This window comes from Callospermophilus lateralis, unplaced genomic scaffold (assembly GCF_048772815.1).
Source record: "Callospermophilus lateralis isolate mCalLat2 unplaced genomic scaffold, mCalLat2.hap1 Scaffold_2286, whole genome shotgun sequence".
NCBI classification, from domain to species: domain Eukaryota; kingdom Metazoa; phylum Chordata; class Mammalia; order Rodentia; family Sciuridae; genus Callospermophilus; species Callospermophilus lateralis.
Window position 1 is genome coordinate 189179 of NW_027513193.1, and position 19273 is coordinate 208451.

The 19273-nt window shown below is 39.1% G+C and overlaps 1 protein-coding gene and 1 pseudogene across 1 annotated transcript; one reads left to right on the forward strand and one right to left on the reverse strand.

Moving 5' to 3' along the window:
- Positions 1-5939: 5939 nt before the first annotated feature.
- On the reverse strand, positions 5940-6944 carry LOC143640408 (olfactory receptor OR9H1-like). Its single transcript, XM_077108238.1, has one exon. It carries the CDS (start codon positions 6942-6944, stop codon positions 5940-5942), a length of 1005 nt encoding a protein of 334 aa, XP_076964353.1.
- A 9998-nt stretch (positions 6945-16942) lies between these two features.
- LOC143640409 (olfactory receptor 2T3-like) lies at positions 16943-17799 on the forward strand (annotated as a pseudogene).
- The last annotated feature ends 1474 nt before the right edge of the window (positions 17800-19273 follow it).

Sequence of the window (19273 nt, forward strand, 5' to 3'; positions counted from 1 at the left end):
GGTCAGGTGAGTCATAGCAGTAGAAATTGTCACTGACAATTTCTGTTTCAGTTAGATTTTTGCATCACTGTGACCAAAAGACCTGAAAAGAACAACTTAGAGGGAAAGTTTATTTAAGCTTAAAGCTTCACAGGTTTAGTCCATGGTTGGCTGAGTCCATGGCTCTGAGCCTGAGGTAAGGCTGAATATCATGGTAGAAGAGAAAAGTAGCTCAGGACATGGCAATCAGGAAGCAGAGAATGCTATGTAAGTGTGTTTCAAAAAATTAATGTGCATTTCGGTGACAAAAGATAAAACAACTCATTCAATATGGGCAGAGTTTTATATTTTTTTTGTAATTTTTATTAGCCATTTTAATTATACAAAAAAAACCCATGGGTTTCATTGTGGCATATTCATATTCATCACCCAAAGAGGAAAATCAAGTGGCAAGTAAGTGCATGAAAAGTCCCACAGTATCATTAGTCACTTGAAAGCAAAAATTAAAACCATAGTAAGGCACCACATCCCACTAACGAGAACTGCAAACATAAGAAGAACAAAAACAAAAAATGTGACAGTGAAGATTGTAGAGAAATTGGAACCCTCAACACATCACTGAGGGAAAATGTAAAATGGTATGGGTGCTGTGAAGAACAGCTCTACAGTTCTGCAGAAAGCTGAACGTGGTTACCACTAAACCCGCCATCCCATGCTAAGTGTGTACTTAAGAAAAGTGAAATGGCCTGTGTATAGACACATGATAGCATCAAAGTGTATATCAACTAATGAATGGGTAATTAGAGGGGGGAGGGAAAGAGAGAGAGAAGGGAAATTGCAGGGTAAAGGAAGGAGACCCTCATTGTTATACAAAATTACATATAAGAGGAAGTGAGGGGAAAGGGAAAAAAAAACAAGAGAGACAAATGAATTACAGTAGATGTGGTAGAGAGAGAAGATGGGAGGGGAGGGGAAGAGAGGGGAGGGGAGTGGGGATAGTAGAGGATAGGAAGAGCAGCAGAATACAACAGAATACAACAGACACTAGTATGGCAGTATGTAAAATAGTGGATGTGTAACCGATGTGAATCTGCAATATGTATACGGGTAAAAATGGGAGTTCATAATCTGCTTGAATCAAATGTATAAAATATGATATATGTAATGTTTTGAACAACTAATAATAAAAAAGACATATCAAAAATAAATAAAATAAAATAAAATATGTCCATACAATGGAATATTAGTCATTCATAAAAATGAATTACGAGTACATTCTAATGACATGGATGAGCCTCATGGACGTTAAGATTAGTGAAAGAAGCCAGTTGTAATAGCTTCATGTTCTATATCTACATGGTGTGGAATACAATTTAGGCAAATCCATAGGCATAGAGAGCAAATTAGCAATTTCCAGGGGGTGGGGTAAAGAGAAAACAGACCAGGGCTGTTAAGAAACACAGTGGGCTTTTCAGAATGATGGAAATGTTGTGAAAGTAAGGAGTGCAATTTTTATGCAACTTTGGGATGTATCAAAAACATTAAACTATACATTTTATATGGACAAAATTTATGGCATGTGACTTAATCTCAGTAAGATTGTTGTAAAAATAGACTCTCTCTATATAAGTTCCCAAAGACAAAAATGCAATAATATACAATATGGCAGAGTTTTTAATAGAAAAAAAAAATCCTGGAAGCAAACATCTGTAAATAAACTTCTAAGGAAAAAATATATAATACATTTATAAATATAAAAACACATTTAAGTTATAAAAGAGCAGAATTTATTTATATGTGATAATATTTTATAAATCAACTGTGACCTTTTTAATGTCTTTTCTTCTAATTTTAACATACATACTAATTCTAAGTTGGTTTTTATTAAATAACTATTTTGCTTATTATCAGTCATAATTTTTTCTTTTTTTTTCTTTAATGAGAAGACAGTTATTTGATTTTATTAATATATTAAAATATTATAATTTATTCATTCTTAAAAAAGTTATAAATTTATATATATCATATAAAATCATAATTCAGAATGCAAAACAAAATAGAACAATAAAGACATAGACATGTATAACATATTAACATGATAATAAGATATTTATTTCTTATTTATTTATTTATTTATTTTTTTATTGGTTGTTCAAAATATTACAAAGCTCTTGACATATCATATTTCATACATTAGATTCATTTTTTCTAATTCTGATAATGCCTGTCTGGCAAAGTCATTAAAATTAAAACATTTTAAATGTTGTCTTTCCTTGGTTGTGTGCAGCATTACATAGTCTTTTTATTTATTATATTATTAGCACACTAAATATATAAATTAATGGGTTTCATTGTGACATTTTCACATGAGCATCCATGTGTCCAGTGACCCTCTCTCGACCTCCTCCCCTGCCAGCCTGATCCCTTTCTTTAGTAGCAGTCTCTCCTGTTGCTATGTCATCATACCCACCCCCTAAGTTTCACTTACACAAGAAACTTGTGATGCTTTCATTTCTGAGTCTGGCTTATTTTGTTTAACGTGGTGGCTCAAGTTGCACTCCTCTTCTGAAAATGACGCCATCCCATTGATCTTTGTGGATGAATAACAATCCATTCTGCACACACTCCACATTATATCTGTCCATTCATCTGCTGCTGGGCAGTGAGACCCATCCCACAACTTGGGCACTTTAAATAGCCTCCCAATAAATGTGGGTTTATTGGGGAACTATAAACCAGTAAACTAGATCAAGTAGCTCTTTTGTATGCTGACTTTGACTCCTTTGGACATGTATGTAGCAGTGGTATAGATGTATCACAAGGAAGTTCTAACCTCAGGTTTTTGTTTTTTTAAGAGAGAGAGAGAGAGAGAGAGAGAGAGAGAGAGAGAGAGAGAGAATTTTTTAATATTTATTTTTTAGTTTTTGGTGGACACAACATCTTTGTTTGTATGTGGTGCTGAGGATCAAACCCAGGCACACGCATGCCAGGCGAGCGTGCTACCGCTCGAGCCACATCCCCAGCCCACTAACTTCAGGTTTTGTGGCACCTCTGCACTATTTTGCATAATTATTGTTGTCATTTATACCCCAATCATCAGTGTTTGCAGGTTCAGCATCAACATTTGTATTTTTTTATTTTGTTGAGAGTAGCCTTTCTTACTGGGGTGAGATGAAATCTCATTTGATTTTTAATTTGCATTTCCCTGATGGCTAAACATGTTGAGCATTATTTATATATTTCTTGTACTTCTTCTTTTGAGAAGTGTTTATTCAGATCATTTGCCCATAGGCTTGCTTGTCCTTTTGTTGCTGAATTTTTTAAGTGTTTTGTATATTCTGAATATAAGTCTTCTATCAGATAAATTACTGGCAATAATTTTCTCCTATTATTTTTGGGGGGTGAGGCTGGGGGGCTGGGGATTGAACCAAGGGCACTTAACCACTAAGCCACAGTCCTTTTTAATATTTCATTTAGAGACAGGGTCTCTATAAGTTTCTTTAGGTCCTCGATAAATTGCTGAGGCTGGCTTTGAACTTGTGATTCTCCTTCCTCAGCCTCCCAAGACACTGCAGGCATGCCCCACCACACCAAGCATGATTTTCTCCCATTCTGAATGGCTGTCTCTTTACCTTCCTGATTTGTTTCTTTATGCTGCAGAAGCTAGTGTAATTCCATTTGGCAATTCTTGCATTAATTTCCTGAGCCATTGTGTTCTTATTCAAGAAATAATTATGTGTATCAATATCTAACACTGAAGAAAATCTCAGTGTTACATTAAGGTCTTTGGTCCATTTTAAGTCAATGTTTGTATGGGTGCAAGATAGGAATCTAGCTTCAACCATCCATGGCTGAATGTCCAGTTTTCCCAGCACTGTGTTTAAAAGAGGACAACAGTTTTCCAACCTGTGTTTGGGCTCCTTTAATCAAGAATCAGATGCCTGTAGATGCCTGTGTCATTCCAGGATCTACTCTCTAGTCCGTTGCTCTGCATGTCTATTTTTATACCAATACCATGCTGTGTCTGTTAAGATGGCTCTGTGTTATATTTTTAAATCACTGTTGTGATGCTGCTAGAATTGTTCTTTCCCTGAGAATCGTGTTGGTTATTTAGGACCTGGTGTTTCCATATGACTTTCAGGGTGGTTTTGCCTTGGTATTTGATGGGGATTGCATGAAACCTGTAGCTCACTTTGTTAGTATGGCCATTTCAATTACAGCATTAATACTCTAATACAAAAACATGAAATAGAGCTGTGGCCACAGCTCAGAGTTAGAACACTTGCCTAGCATGCATGAGGTCCCAAGTTTTATTGCCAGCACCATAAAACTAAAACTAAAGTAAAACAAAAACCATGAAACACTCAGTGATCAGTCTGTAAAAGTATGAAAACTGTAAAGTTTTCTTTGTGATGTAGAAGCTGGTGGAATTCCATTTGTTAATGGTGTAAAGATCGGCAAATAGATCAACAGAACATGACAATTTCAGAAAAAAAAAAATCCCCAGATGGGTCGGCAACTGATTTTTAACCTAAGTCCAAGGTAATTCATTGAAAACAGGCTAGTATTTTTTAATGGTTCTGAAATATTGGAATTTATGTGCAAAATGACACTTGAACTCAGCCTGGCACTATTTAAATTAACTGAAACTGATCCTTGGACTCAAGTGTAAGCCCAAAACTGTATCTGTAGAAAAACATAACTAAGAACTTATGAGTTTGGATTAAAGATCTATTTACGTAAGACAATGCAAACACATTCACTCATAAATTGATACATTGGATTTAATAAAAAACTAAAACCTCTGCTCTTAGAAGTGCAATGTTAAAGAAAGATATATCAAGTCACACTGTGGGGACAGACTTTAAATCATGTATTTCATCAGGGGCATTTATTTAGAAGATATAAGGAACTTCTAGACCTCCATAATCAGAAAAATGATTTTTTCCCAACCAAGGGGGAAAAAGAGCAAAAAGTTTAAACAAATATTTCACAAAGCAAAGGTGTTCACATGGTAAGTAAGTTCGTGAAAAGATTCTATCATATTGCATTTAGCAAACACGTGTTAAATCAAAATGTGACACAACCACATACTTGCTAGAAGAGCTTACATGAAGAAGGCAGACTATACCAAATGCTCACAGGGATACAGAGGACTGAAGGGCACATTTTGGTGACAAAAGCATTAAATAGCACAAACTCTGAAAAGCCACCTGTATTAACTATGACAGTCAGCCCTTCCACCCTTCAGATATTTATTTAGATGAAATTAAAGCAAACACCCCAAAACAGATTTATTCACAAAAATATCCATGATTTCTATATGTGTAATAGTCCCAATCTGAGAACAGCCCAAATGTTTATCATCACAAAAAGCAATAATCAAATTATAGTCTATTCATACAATGAAAAATTATCTCAAAATGGAAAGGATAGAGCATTGATATTGCTACTAGTTGGATGGATCTCAAAATAATTATGTTCAGGAAAAGAGCCAGATCTCCAAGGTGCCCACAAAAGATGATGTACATCTTAATTGTTGAGTGTGTCAATTATGTTTCCACAAAGTCTGCTTAACATATAATTTAATACGAAAAAGCTAATTACTAAATTATGTATTTCTAAATATTTTTAGGTTAAACACTGAAGCATTTTATTTTTCTTTACCTTTGGGAAGGATTTGCATTTGTACTTCAAGATAAACATTTTACTGATTTTATAAAAGTGCAATTTATACCTATTTTCTGATGGTGCTTGATCAAGATGCTATATGAAATAGGAGGTAAAAAATGCCATGCTATTTCTGCCTATTTAATCATCCATTGTTCCAGTTGTAACATTTTATTCCCCATAAGCCTTGATATTGCTCATTATTAAAGATATCAAGACAATTAAAGGACACTCTGTCTTCTACATTACAGATGTCCATACAGGCTTGTCTCCAAGCCTGGTAAAGCCACCTAAGTACCCACCCACGAGCCGCAGTGGTTTGGAGTAGATTCCAGACTGCTTTGTGAGATCCACAGACCCAGAACCCCTGAGAGCTTCCACTTGCCCCTCTTCAGAGCCTGCTTGACATCTTTGTTCCTCAAGCTATAGATGAGGGGGTTCAACATGGGGATGACAACCGTGTAAAAGATGGACACCACCTTGCTCTGCTCCAGGGAGGAGATGGCACTGGGCTGTGCATACATGAAAAACACGGTCCCGAAAAACAAGCACACTCCAGTGAGGTGGGAGGCACACCTGGAGAAAGCTCGGTGGCGTCCCTGCACGGTGCGGATCTTCAGGATGGCTGAGATGATGCAGAGGTAGGAGACCAACACAACCAAGAAGGTGCTGACAATGATGGAGCCACACAGGCTGAGGAGAACCCACTGGTTCACAGATGTGTCTGAACAAGACAGGGACAAGAGTGGGGGGACGTCACAGAAGAACTCATTGATCTCATTTGGCCCACAGAAGGACAGCCTGAAGGTCATTGTTGCCTGAGTGACAGCATTCACTAGGCCCCATGCGTAGGACCTGGACACCATTAGTCCGCAGACCCGGTGAGTCATGCTCATGGGGTACAGAAGAGGGTTGCAGATGGCAAAGAAGTGGTCGTAGGCCATGGCAGCCAGGAGGAAAGCCTCAGTGGTGCCAAACAGAGACAAAAAGAAGAACTGAGACTGAGACATGCACGCAGCAAAGAACACCCTGCAGTCATCTTTCATACAGTTTACCAGGGTCCTGGGCGCAATTGTGGAAGAATAGCAGACGTCCAGGAAGGAAAGGCTTTGGAGGAAGTCATACATGGGAGTGTGGAGGTGAGCATCGGCCCTGATGATTACAATTATGCCCAAGTTTCCCACGATGGCGATAACATACATCACCAAAAAGACCAGAAACAGAGCTTTCTGCATTCCCAGCCCGCCCCTGAAGCCAAGTTGGACAAACTCTGACACCTGTGTACAGTTGGTCATTGTGTAATGGCAGCCAGAGGAGGCAGAGGAGGAAGCGGGCCAGGAAGGGGAAACTCTGCAAGCTCATTAGAACTTACTGCCTCAGGGTTAAAATGAAACTAGAGATCTCCACGTGACACTAAAAGCATTCTGTGTATAATCCTGTTACAGTGTCTTGGTTTATTGGATTCCATAGGCCATAAAATTGGAAAAACCTCTGCTGCAAAGGAAATACAATGGCATCAAATAAGCATTGACATAAGAAGTCTGCACCTGTAAACATGTATAGTTACCTATGATGACCTTTATCAGAATTACCCATGTCATCTCACCAACAATATATGGAAATGAGTCCCTGATCTACTTTGCATCCTTTATTTACTTCACTTACCTAAGGGTTTTGTTTTGTTTTGCTTTGCTTTGTTTTATTCTTAAAATGCTTTAGAGAAGTCTCAAAATCAAAGAATAAAAACAGTGACTGAGAGTCCAGCTCAGTGGCACAACACTTGCCTAGTGTGCAAGGCCCTGGATTCAATGCCTTGTGTGTGTGTGTGTGTGTGCATGCACGTGCACACACACACACACACAAGCACAACGTTGGACATGAGTGCCCCTGAGAACTAGCCATTGAGCCAATCCTGCATTATATAAGAACTGTCATCAGACAGAACTGGGAGATGTTGGCAAGTGACATTGGTTGTCTGGAAAAGACCAAGCCCTGTGCCAAACCCTCTACACTGGTTTCCTGTTACTGCTGAAATAAATTACCTTGAATGGCATAAATAAACAGAAATTAATGATCTTTCAGTTCTAAGGAAATACATGCAGTGCCCATGGTCTGCACTTGTTAGCCAGCACGCTTCCTTACGGAAGCCCTGAAGGAGAATTTGTTCACCTTTTCCAGCCTCTAAAGACCTGCATTCCTTAGCCCATGGTCCCTTGTGCTTTTAAAACTGGAAGCACAGCATTTTCTCTTCTCTCTGACCTCTCTGCTCTTGGACTTGCTTTATCTGTATGTAACCATCCTGTCTTCTTAAATGCCCTTGTGTTGAAATCAGATCCTTCTAGATGGACCAAGATAACCACCACCCTGCCGCCCTGTCTCAATGTCCTTTGCAGTGAAAGGTACTGTATCCTTGAATCAGTGTGTGGACATACTGGGAGGGTAGCTCTCATCCCTACCATGGAATATATTTTGTATATTTTTTTAAAGATTGATGAAGTTGTGGTTATAATATAAGGCAAAAGAAATCCAATCATACATGGTGCTGTTTTTACTAATTAGGCTTTTTACTACAATCATTCATTAACACATTCTTGAATTAATGATTATCAAACTATTTTTCCTTTTTATCTATAATAACTTCCCCTCCAATACACTCTCTTCATCATTAAATATTACACACAAAACAACAATAATGTATTTAAGCAGCTAATTTAGGGCACCTTGAGCTACAGTAAGCTGGAACTTCCTTGTAGGGTAGAAATTCCTCCTTGGAATGGAGCTGGGGATGGAGCTATAACTGGGTGACTGTTGGAGTCAATGTGTTGAAGGAGAGAGCAAGTGCTTCTCTTACTCCAGCTCTGGGTGGACTGACTCACAGGCTCCTCACAGTGGGCAGGGCACAGCAAGGCTGCCCACTTCCAGTGCCAGCTCACACTGCTGGAAGTGATCCCAAAGTCTTGTGCACAAAGAAGCAGGTCACAAATCCATCCCAGGCACAAAGCCAGGCAAGTCAAGTTAACGCAAAACATAGTTACAGCTGTGACACTGCCACAAACATAGCCATGACTGTGCTGCTGGACACCACCATGCCTAGACACAGTGAGCCTGCTGCAGGGAGTGTCATACGTCTTACAAGAGGCCCTGAGGAGAGGAGGCACTAACCAGCTAACTCCAGAGGAGCAGGAGTATGATCCTGTCTCATCAAAGGCCACTCTTCTTCCTGGGAGAGTTAGTGCCTAAGAATCTCAAAAAGGAAATCTCATCAAAAAACAGAGCAAAATCACACAGCTGGAGGAGTTTTTGACACTTTTGAAGACTTGACATCCATGAAAACAAAAGTCTCCTTTTTTGGGGAACTTGGACTCAACCACTGAGCGGTGTCCCCAGCCCTATTTTATATTTTATTTAGAGACAGGATCTCACTGGGTTGCTTAGTGCCTCACTTTCTGCTGAGGCTGGCTTTGAATTCACGATCTTCTTGCCTCAGCCTCCCCAACCACTGGGATTACAGGCATGCACCATGCACCCAGCCCAGAGTCTCCATTTTAACTGCTTTTCAGATAAGCATTTATAGCTGTGTTGTAACAGATTGATGTAGAAAATGAAGGCACCAAACCCTAATTCTGAAAAAAAAATAGCTATTGGATGATTGTTATAATATATCAATCTAAAAATATTTAAACTGTCTTTAATGCTCAAAAAAGCAACCAGTACCACATACTAATACCACTGAGTTTCACCATAAGAAATGTGCCAAGATTTGCCAAGTTGTCCTGCTTATTTTTTTTCCTGACTCCAGAGCCCTTTTTCTTGCCCCCTTATTTACCAGACACCTTTTTATATGTGAGCACTGAGCAACACTAGTACTGCTGCGTGCTCTTGTTTTGGATCTTTTGCTGGATTATCACCCTCTGTTGCAAACCTTCTCTGTGCTCCTTAGAAACCCCCAATCCTGAGATAGCACAACATAGAAATGAGTGACCCAGCACAGGGTCTGGATCTGTCTGAATCTATTAACATGAGCTTTGAAATGGGAAAGGCATGTGTGAGCTTGTTCTTTCCATGTTTTAGTAGACGGACCAGTTAAATGTGGATAATTAAAGTTGCACTTCACTGTAAGGACCAAAGTGTTTCACAGATAAAAGCCCTCCAGAAAGCATGGCCATGTAATAAGCACAATTAAGTATGGCCATTATTAATAGTTCTGCTTTTAAAACTTAGTTCATTGTTGTCCAACACTGTTTAATTGAGTTCCACCATTTTCATAGCTCCAAAGGTGTTCTTCAGCAGTGTGGTTGATCTAGCTTTCTAGCTGCCTTGCTAGAATCTAACTTAATTGTGCAGAGGGTCTTGAAGAAGGGTCTTGATTAATGTCAAGTCAGCCTCACCTTAGTGCCCTGTGCTTTGCCCCCCTCCCCCGTTTCAGCTGACTCAGCTGCCCCTCCAGCTCTGCAGTGAGTTCTGTCCTCAGGAAATCTCAGCACAATTTTGTGAGAGTCGAGGGTAAGGATTATAATAGTTCCTTCAGTGTCGGTCCCCAGGGTGGCTCCCCTCGGTTCTGTGTTAACAGGAGCAGAGTGGCTCCTTCAGGTGCTGCGACTTGGCAAGGAGACAAGATGAAGTCCCAGAACAAAGATCTGAGAGCAGAACCTGACAAATTCAAAGCCACAACTGTCCTCAGAATAAGAAAGTAAGATGGGCTTATAAGTTTGAGGTTGGAAAGCTTAATAGAAGTTTACATGCTTCCACTCCAGGCCCACTGCTGTTATCTAGAAGATGAACACATGCTAATCAAATCCAACAGGTACTGGTCAGGCTTCTAGCTTGCTGGTGACCTAATCAAACTCAAAGACATAAATACAATTGCAGGCATATTTTGTGATCCATTCTAAGTTATTTTTTTAACTTACATAAGAAATAGGTAGTAAGACACTAAGATTTCATTTTATGTGTTTCTGATTAGAGACAACTAATATCCAAAACTGATAAAAACCATATACCACATATTAACCCACATAATGCATGAGGAAATATTTGCTTACATGATCTTTGAAATATTCCTTCAATTCATAATATTTTCCAAGTCATATACATGGAATGTAAGACCTGAAAACATTCAAACTCACTGTAATGTCACCAGAGACTAACTGATGGAATTAGAATTTTAGTAAAACACATCTCAACTTCATGGAGCTCACAGTCTATCCTTATAATTTCTGAAGTCGTGTTGAAATGGTCTGGAATATATACAGGCACATAACAAGTTTTAAGTTCTGTAATGTGTGTTCGGGAAACTTGATAAAAATGGAGCCCTCTCTCTTCTTGAAATCTAGCGCCTTCAGTGTTTATAACTGGAATGACTATAATAGTGGAAGATTCAATACATTAGGTACAGTAAAATAAATGAAGGTTATTAAGTGGATTGAACAAAGTTGGTGCATATTTAAAGAAACTAAATTATTTCAGCCATTTAAAAATATTTGCTCAGGGGCTGGGGTTGTGGCTCAGAGGTAGAGCGCTCATCTGGCATGTGTGAGGCACAGGGTTCAATCCTTAGCACCACATAAAGATAAATAAATAAGGGTATTGTGTCCATCTACAACTAAAAATATTTTTAAAAATTTTATTTAGAAAACATATGTTCAAATGATATTATTTACTTACAAATATATATTAAACTAAATGTAGAATTCAATACCTTTTTTGTAAATATGTATTAAATGTACATTAAATTACATATATATGTAATGCAGATATATACATGATGTTATCTTTTTAAAAAGTATAATCTGATATAAAATTATAATCCATGATTTATTAAATACTGTGGTACATGTTGTGGGTGAAAACATGCAAATAACAAGGTAATTGCCTTCATGATTGCTGCTATTTTCTACTGAATGGTAAAATGATCACAGGCATTCAAACAAACACAGCTAAGGATGTTCATTGGACCTAACCATACACATGTGGAATATAATTTGCTCCAATTCAGTCCCCAGGACTTCCTCATTCCCTCCCCTGTCCCCTCCCTATACTCCACCAATTATTCTTCTTTGTTTCTTTGTAATTCTCTTTGCAAATCCATATAGCAGTCTCAGTCAGTGACCTCTCCCCAAGACTCCTTTCTCCCAAGATATGAGGAAATATATGGAAACTGCACCTCTGGGCACCCTGGGAGATTTGCACACTATCATGTGTGTTAAGGGTAAAATTATCAGGTCTTCTGAAAACCATCTAGTAAGTAAGTGTCAGTCTCTGAAATAGCAGATAAGCTGGTGTAGCAGAGGGTTTCCTCTTCCTGAGGGCCATGTGGACCTATGCAGAAGATCCACCACCTGTAAGAAGGTTGATAAATTCTGTAAGCTTCTCCTGAAGCATTTGGAAGACCTCAAGTCAGAGTGAGTTGCAGGAGGCATGCCCAACACACCGTCCTGGGAGACGAAAACTGCGGCGTATTGGTTACTTCCTGAGATCCAGGCTCTGCACTGTGCAGCACGGACTTTACAGAAATCATTTCAACCAAGATAGTCACGTCATAGTTTTCAGGAACCACCACTATTAACAAAGAATTTTTAAAACACTTAAGCTAGTCTTATTTATTCTATGCTCATTGCATATTTTAAAAGTTTTTCTTATAGTTGATTGATTAATAAAATATACCAAAAATATATATACATTTACTGGTAATATAAATAGTAGAACAATCAAAGACAGGAAATAATTTTCCTGAATAAACAGTGTAATAATTGCTTCTGTTTAATGTTATTAGTAGTACAATGGATGGACAGGAACAACTTCCCTGGAGTCCAGAAAATATGAGTCAAGGTCCACTTTCACAGGTGTTTTCTGAGACAGCAGCAGCTTTCCTGGTCCTATTGTCATGAATTAGAATGTTTGAAAGCATTCATTGAAAATTTCATGTCTAAAATTAAGATCACTTAAAAGCTGCCCTTTGCCCTGATGTGGGTCAGCTTTGATGGAAGTTTTTGGATATTTTTCCTGTTAAGATGTAACGTAGTCTGTGTTAAAGGAGATGAGAACTAAGTTCATCACTCCATCTCCCACTCAATCTCAGTGGACACAAACCTCTGAAAGTAACTCTCATGTGGATAAAGAGAGTGAGCACCAAGGCAAACACCCTTTGAGGTTCCTTTACATAAGTAAACGTGAAGGATGTTCAGCTTTCTCAACTGATTCCCCTACATGTGACTGGGATATTTTCTCAGATTGCTAACATTTAGAGTATATTATATGAATAGACAAAATATTTTGTGATGAAATCATTTTCAACATACTAAAAGGGACCACATCTTGAATACCTATTCCAAGTTATCTTTTAACCATATATTAACTCAAGATAAATTCTGTGCATATATAAACATATACAAATATATACACACCAATGCACATATATCTGCATACATAAGTATATATGACCATTTTATTTAGCATATACTTATTTCATTAAGTATGTAGGGGAATATAATAATGAGATGAAGAATTAATGATTATTCCAATTTTTATATTTGACCCTTATATATTATAATACAAATCCCAAGCTGCTTCTCTCCCATATAGATACATGTGTACTAAAAAAAGCATTTATCACCATGTCTGCTTTAAAAATATATCTATTTTATCACTTGGTATGGCATTATCATTATCCCATACCAAGTGAAGTGCATAGAAGTGAGGTAGTCCCCTTCAGGAACTAGCACCTATTAAAACCACCAGGGGATTTCTAACTATCACACAAAGTCTGTATACAAAATACACTGCACTTGGGGGCAGAATCATCCAGACTGACAGTAGTGAGTATTTTAATAAGAATATTTACAAGGTTTAAGAGTCTTGGATAAGACGGTTTAAGATGGAATGTTTCATACTGTAACTGCTGAGGACTTGGCATGGTACCTTCAGACTGGGGCACACAATGAGGCCCAGACCCCAGAGTGGAATCTGGGATGTCACTGGATGAGTTTTTGTGAGCCATCACTGGATCTGTGATTCATGATGTGATTCATGAGCAGGTTGAGGGCCAGAGCAACAAATACACACACAGATGTGTTCAATCCTAGGAATTTCGTGAAACAAATGGTGAAGTCGATTACGTTCTATTCTCTCCCTCCTGACCTACTAGAATACACAGTTATGTTATTTGCAGTTCTTAGTGTGACCTCATTATTGCTCCAAGTCTGAGATTAAGTACAGAATGTGTGGGTCTACAGATCTGATCTACTGATGTTCTGCATCACTGTTGTGCATCAATTTCCCCTTCAAGGCAATTTGAAATTTGGCATTATATTTCTTCTACTATTTTTAGATAAATTTTTTAGCAAAGGCATGGTAAATTGATGATTTTCTTTTTTTTTCTTGACTGAACTACTTTTTCATTGGTGTATTACAGTCATACATAAAATTGGAATTCAATGTGCTATGCTTCTACATGTACATGACATAGTTTGGCTGACTTTATTCTGCTGTTCTACCCCTTCTGCATTTCTCTTCCCTCCCCCTCCCCTTCCTCTACTTCACTATTCATCCTTCTGTTTTCATGAGAGTCCATGTCTCCTTTTTTTAATTACTTATTTCTCTCTATGTTCTGCATATGTGAGGAAACATATGACTCTTGACTTTCTGGGTCTGGCTTATTTCAATCAGCATGATGTTCTCCATTCATTTGTTTATCTGGAAAATGCCATAATTTCATTCTTCTGTAAGATTGAGAAGAAAACTCCATTGCTTATATACACCACATTTTTTTTATCCATTTGTCTGTTGATGGGCACCTGGGCTGGTTCCATATCTTGACTATGATGAATTGTGCTGCTATAAACATTGATGTGGCTGCATCACTGTTGCCTGCTGGCTTTAGATCTTTTGGAAAAATACCAAGGAGTGAGATAGCTGGGTCACGAGGTGGGTCCATTCCTGTTCTTTTGGGGAATCTCCATACTGCTTTCCAGAGTGGTTGCATTCCCACCAACAATGTTTGAGTGTACCTTTTCCCCACATCCTCACCAACACTTATTATTATTTGTATTTTTGATAATTGCCATTCTGACTAGAGTAAAGTGAAATCTGAAAGTGGTTTTGATTTGCATTTCCCTGACTGCTAAGGACGTTGAATATTTTTTATAGACTTGAAAAAAGCAGCAGAATTATATATGCTGCTACCAACAAATTACTAACTTCTTGATATTAAGATTTTTTTTCAGATGCATTAATGATATAAAATAACACAGAGAGTGCTTTTGTCAGCTTTTTCACTAATGTGACCAAAAGACCCAATGCAAACAAATTTAAGGAGGAAAGTTCATACTATGCTAACTTTATTTGTTGTTGTTGTTGTTGTTTGAATAAACACTGAGGAGTAAATAGCTGAGTCATGTGGTGGTTCCATTCCTAGTCTTTTAAGGAACCCCATATTGATTTTCATAATAGTTGTGCTAATTTACAGTCCTACCCAACAGTGCATAAGGGTTCTTTTCTCCCCACATCCTCTCCAGCTTATTATTATGTGGATTCTCAATGACTGCCATTCTAACTGGAGTGAGATGAAATTTCCATCTGTATGAAATTTGCATTTTGATTTGCATATCTTGATTGCTAAAGTTGTTGAACAGTTTTCATATACTTGTTGCCCTTTGTATTTCTTTTTTTGTTAAGAAGTGTCTAGTTTATTTGTTCACTTGTTGATTGGGTCATTTGAGTTTTGTTGTTGTTATTGTTATTGCTGTTTTTGTTTGAGTTCTTTATATAGTCTGGATATTAATCCTCTGAGGAGCAGCTGGCAAAGATTTCCTCCCATTCTTTAGGCTCTTTCTTCATGCTCTTAATAGTTTCCTCTGTTGTGCAGAAGATTTCTTCCAAGTTATGTGATCTAAGTCGGATGGATTGAATACACAAGAAGAGTTTTGAGGTTGGGTATTTTCATGGAGAGGGCTTAGACTCAGTTTGTATGTCAGAGGTACAGGTGGCCTGAGGTTCACAGAAGCTTTAAGAAGGAGAGAATGTTGCTTCTTTTGTTTGATTCTGAGAAACTGGCACCCCAAACTGGCTTGATTTAGATTATAGAGTTAGATGGAAGCAAAGCTAACACTTGGCTAGGAGTTCTGCAATTTTAAGACAAAAACCTTTCTGTTGTAATACTCTATATCCTGTATCCTGGTCTACACGGGCCCCAATATGGCTCTGTGGAATGAAATGGCGAGCTAATCTAAGAGCTCAGACCTTCTGAGCTCATTTTGAATGCAGATTCTTTATGTTGGAGCCATAGTACTGAACTTAGACAATTAGAAAACAATTCTTCAGTACATATAGGTTTCAAATGAACACACAATGGGTTTTTATATCTGCCAGATGACAGAGAAAGGAGATTCTGCAATTAATTATTAAAATAATCATTTTATTAAACAATTACACTTTTACAATTTTTTTTTTTTTTTGTATTTTACAAACATAGAGTCCTGGAGCAATCCTGGAGGCACTATATTGCTCAATTACATAATGTGTGAGGGAAGGTGATAGAATTTTCTCAACTTCAATTGAAATCACATAACATAAATTTACTGTTTTGTTATTTCAAGTATACAGTTCAGTGTCTTGAGAATATTCTGTGTTGTGCAAACTATCTCCAGAATTAATTTCACATTGTAAAACTGAAAGTAGGCACATGAAACCACTGCTCCCAGCTTCCCCATCCTTTCAGCCTCTTACCAACTATCTGTCCACTTCTATTTCTCTATATACCTATATACTACTCTATATACCTCATGTAGGTGGAATTGTAGTGGACTTGTCTTTTATGACTGACTTATTTCATTTAGCAAAATATCCCCAATAAGCATTCATGTTGTAACATGTGCCTGAATTTCCTTTCTCTTAAGATTTCCATTTCAGTCTTTTAAAACAATTTGTAGATTCATTTATCTGTCAATAAAACTTTGCTTTCCTTCCACCCCCTTGTGGATAATGCTACAGTGAACTTAGGAGAGTAAATATCTCTTTTATATACACACCAACAAGCAGAATGGCCAGATTGTATAGTAATTATATACTTAACTTTTGTGAGGGTAAAACATCATTCTTGATTGCTGTATCATTTACGTGAACACTTACAGTTCATAGGATCTAAATGATTCACGTTCTCCCCCAGACTTGCTATTATTTATTTATTATTGTAGCCACATTGTGGGTTGGAGGTGATTCTAATTCATATGTCCTTAGTTATGAATGACACACAGCAAATTTCCATGTACTTGTTGCCCATTTGCTTATTTTTTTGGAGATGGCCCTTGCTGGGATCATGTTTCTCATCTTCTGGATCTATACAGAACCTCGCCTCTGGACCCCCTCATATTCCTTCATCAGCCAGCTCTCTCTCATGGATCTCCTGTACATCTCTGTGACTGTGCCCAAGATGCTGGTGGGCCAGGTCACGGGAGACCATATAATCTCCCCTGCAGGCTGTGGGATCCAGATGTTCTTCTACCTGACCCTGGCAGAAGCTGAGTTTTTCCTTCTGTCGGCCATGGCCTATGACCAGTATGCTGCCATCTGCAGACCTCTGCATTACCCACTGATGATGACCCAGATGGTCTGCTGGCTGCTGGTGTCCGACTGATGGCCCCTGGGAGCACTGGACGGCTTGCTGTTTACGCCCATCACTATGAGCTTCCCCTTCTGCAAATCCAGGAAGATCCTGAGCTTCTTCTGTGAGGCCCCTTCCCTGCTGAGGCTCTCCTGCTTGGACATCTCCCTCTACAAGATGCTCATGTACCTGTGCTGCGTCCTCATGCTCCTGGTGCCCACCATGGTCATCTCCAGCTCCTACACCCTCATCCTACTCCTCATCCACAGGACCAGCTCAGCTGAGGGCCGCAGGAAGGCACTAGCCACCTGCTCTTCCCACATGACAGTGGTGCTACTCTTCTTTGGTGCAGCCATCTACACTTACATGCTCCCCGGCTCCTACCACATAGTGCAGCAGGATGTGATGGTGTCGGCTTTCTATACCATCCTCACCCCTGTACTGAACCCCCTCATCTACAGCCTGCACAACAGGATGTCACTGCGGCTCTAAGGAGCCTGCTGCAGTCAAGGAGGCCCCTCCTGAGGGTTCTGAGAGGGCGTACCTGGGAGTGAGCCTGCCTCTTTCCCTCCCTCCTCCTCCCCCATCTCTCCTCTCAGCTGTCCTCAGGATCCAGAGCCAACAAGGAGCCCTCCCATAGTCCCACTCCTGTCTGGAGCTTTTCCTCTATGCTGCTATTCATCCTGTTTTCTCAGTGCATTTCACTTCTTGACATCATTTAACTGTCTCAGTAGCTGATCTAGTGGCTTTTACTCACCTATCTCCATCCTGGGTTCACAGGGCATGTCCTGTGACCTAGGGGCCAGCCTTAACCCTAGCAGAGACTCACCATGCAGACTTCAGACCTTGTAGAGCCCTGGAAGGGACGCTGGCTGCTCCCTCACTCTCGCTACCCTGTAAGCCACCATTGACCTGTGACAGACACAGGTGCTCAGAAACCTGATACGGTGCCTCAGTAAGGACAGGGGAGCACAATTTTCACAATGTTAAAAGTGAGCTGTGATTCTCCACATCATGTACTACTGCAAGAATGGGGTCCTAATTAGAGGAAAAGTTATGCTCTGTGTATGTATAATATGTCAAAATGCACTCTACTCTCATGTGTACCTAAAAAGAACAAATTAAAAAATAAGTGAGCTTGATAGTGTAAACACAGTGGTTTTAAACTACTGAGACAAAATGTCATTAATATTGAAGTCCAGGGAGATCATAGGTTCTTCTAATTTTACAGGATGTAAATAAAAGTGCTTCCACATATAATTCTATAATTCTTTGGAACTTATACTACTGTAGAAAATGTGTACTGTATTTATATTGAATATAAAAAGTGTCTTGGAGGAGGATGGAATTTGGGAAATTTACACTTCTCTGCTCCTTCCTTCCTTCCTTCCTTCCTTCCTTCCTTTTTTCTTTATTTCTTTCCCAGGGACTGAACATAGGGGTGCTTAACCATGGAGCCACTTCCCAGCCCTTTTTATTTTAAATTTTGAGGGAGGGTTTCACTAAGTGTGTAGAGCCTTGCTAAGGTGCTGAGACTGGCCACAAACCTATGATCTGACTCTTTGGCCTCAGCCTCCCAAACCAACCTTTTTTCTTTGAAATTGGGGAAGCCAATAAGATGATTTTAAACTTACAACTAGGCTGTGTGTCCCCTGCCAGGTGTCAGGCTGTCAAGGACATATCTGTGTGTCTACCAGCACAAGATCATGATTACTTTCAAAACTGATACAATCTACATGTCCAGTGCTTCTGGAATGCAAGGAGGTGGGAAGACATACATCATCTGTGGCCAACAGGCAAGAAGGTGACAGGAGTCCTGAAGTCATCTGTCATGCCAGGTGGCACACTGGCCTCACTTTATTTACCATCAAGGAAGGGAAGCCGGGTCTCCCAGGCCAGGGGCACATCACCAGGGCTGGCAGCCACACCGTGCTTCTGACTGACCATCACTCCTGCAGGGTATCAGGAGAATTTGCCTGAATTGAGGAAAAAAGGGTCATCTGTAAAGAAAGAGGGGCTTATTTAGAG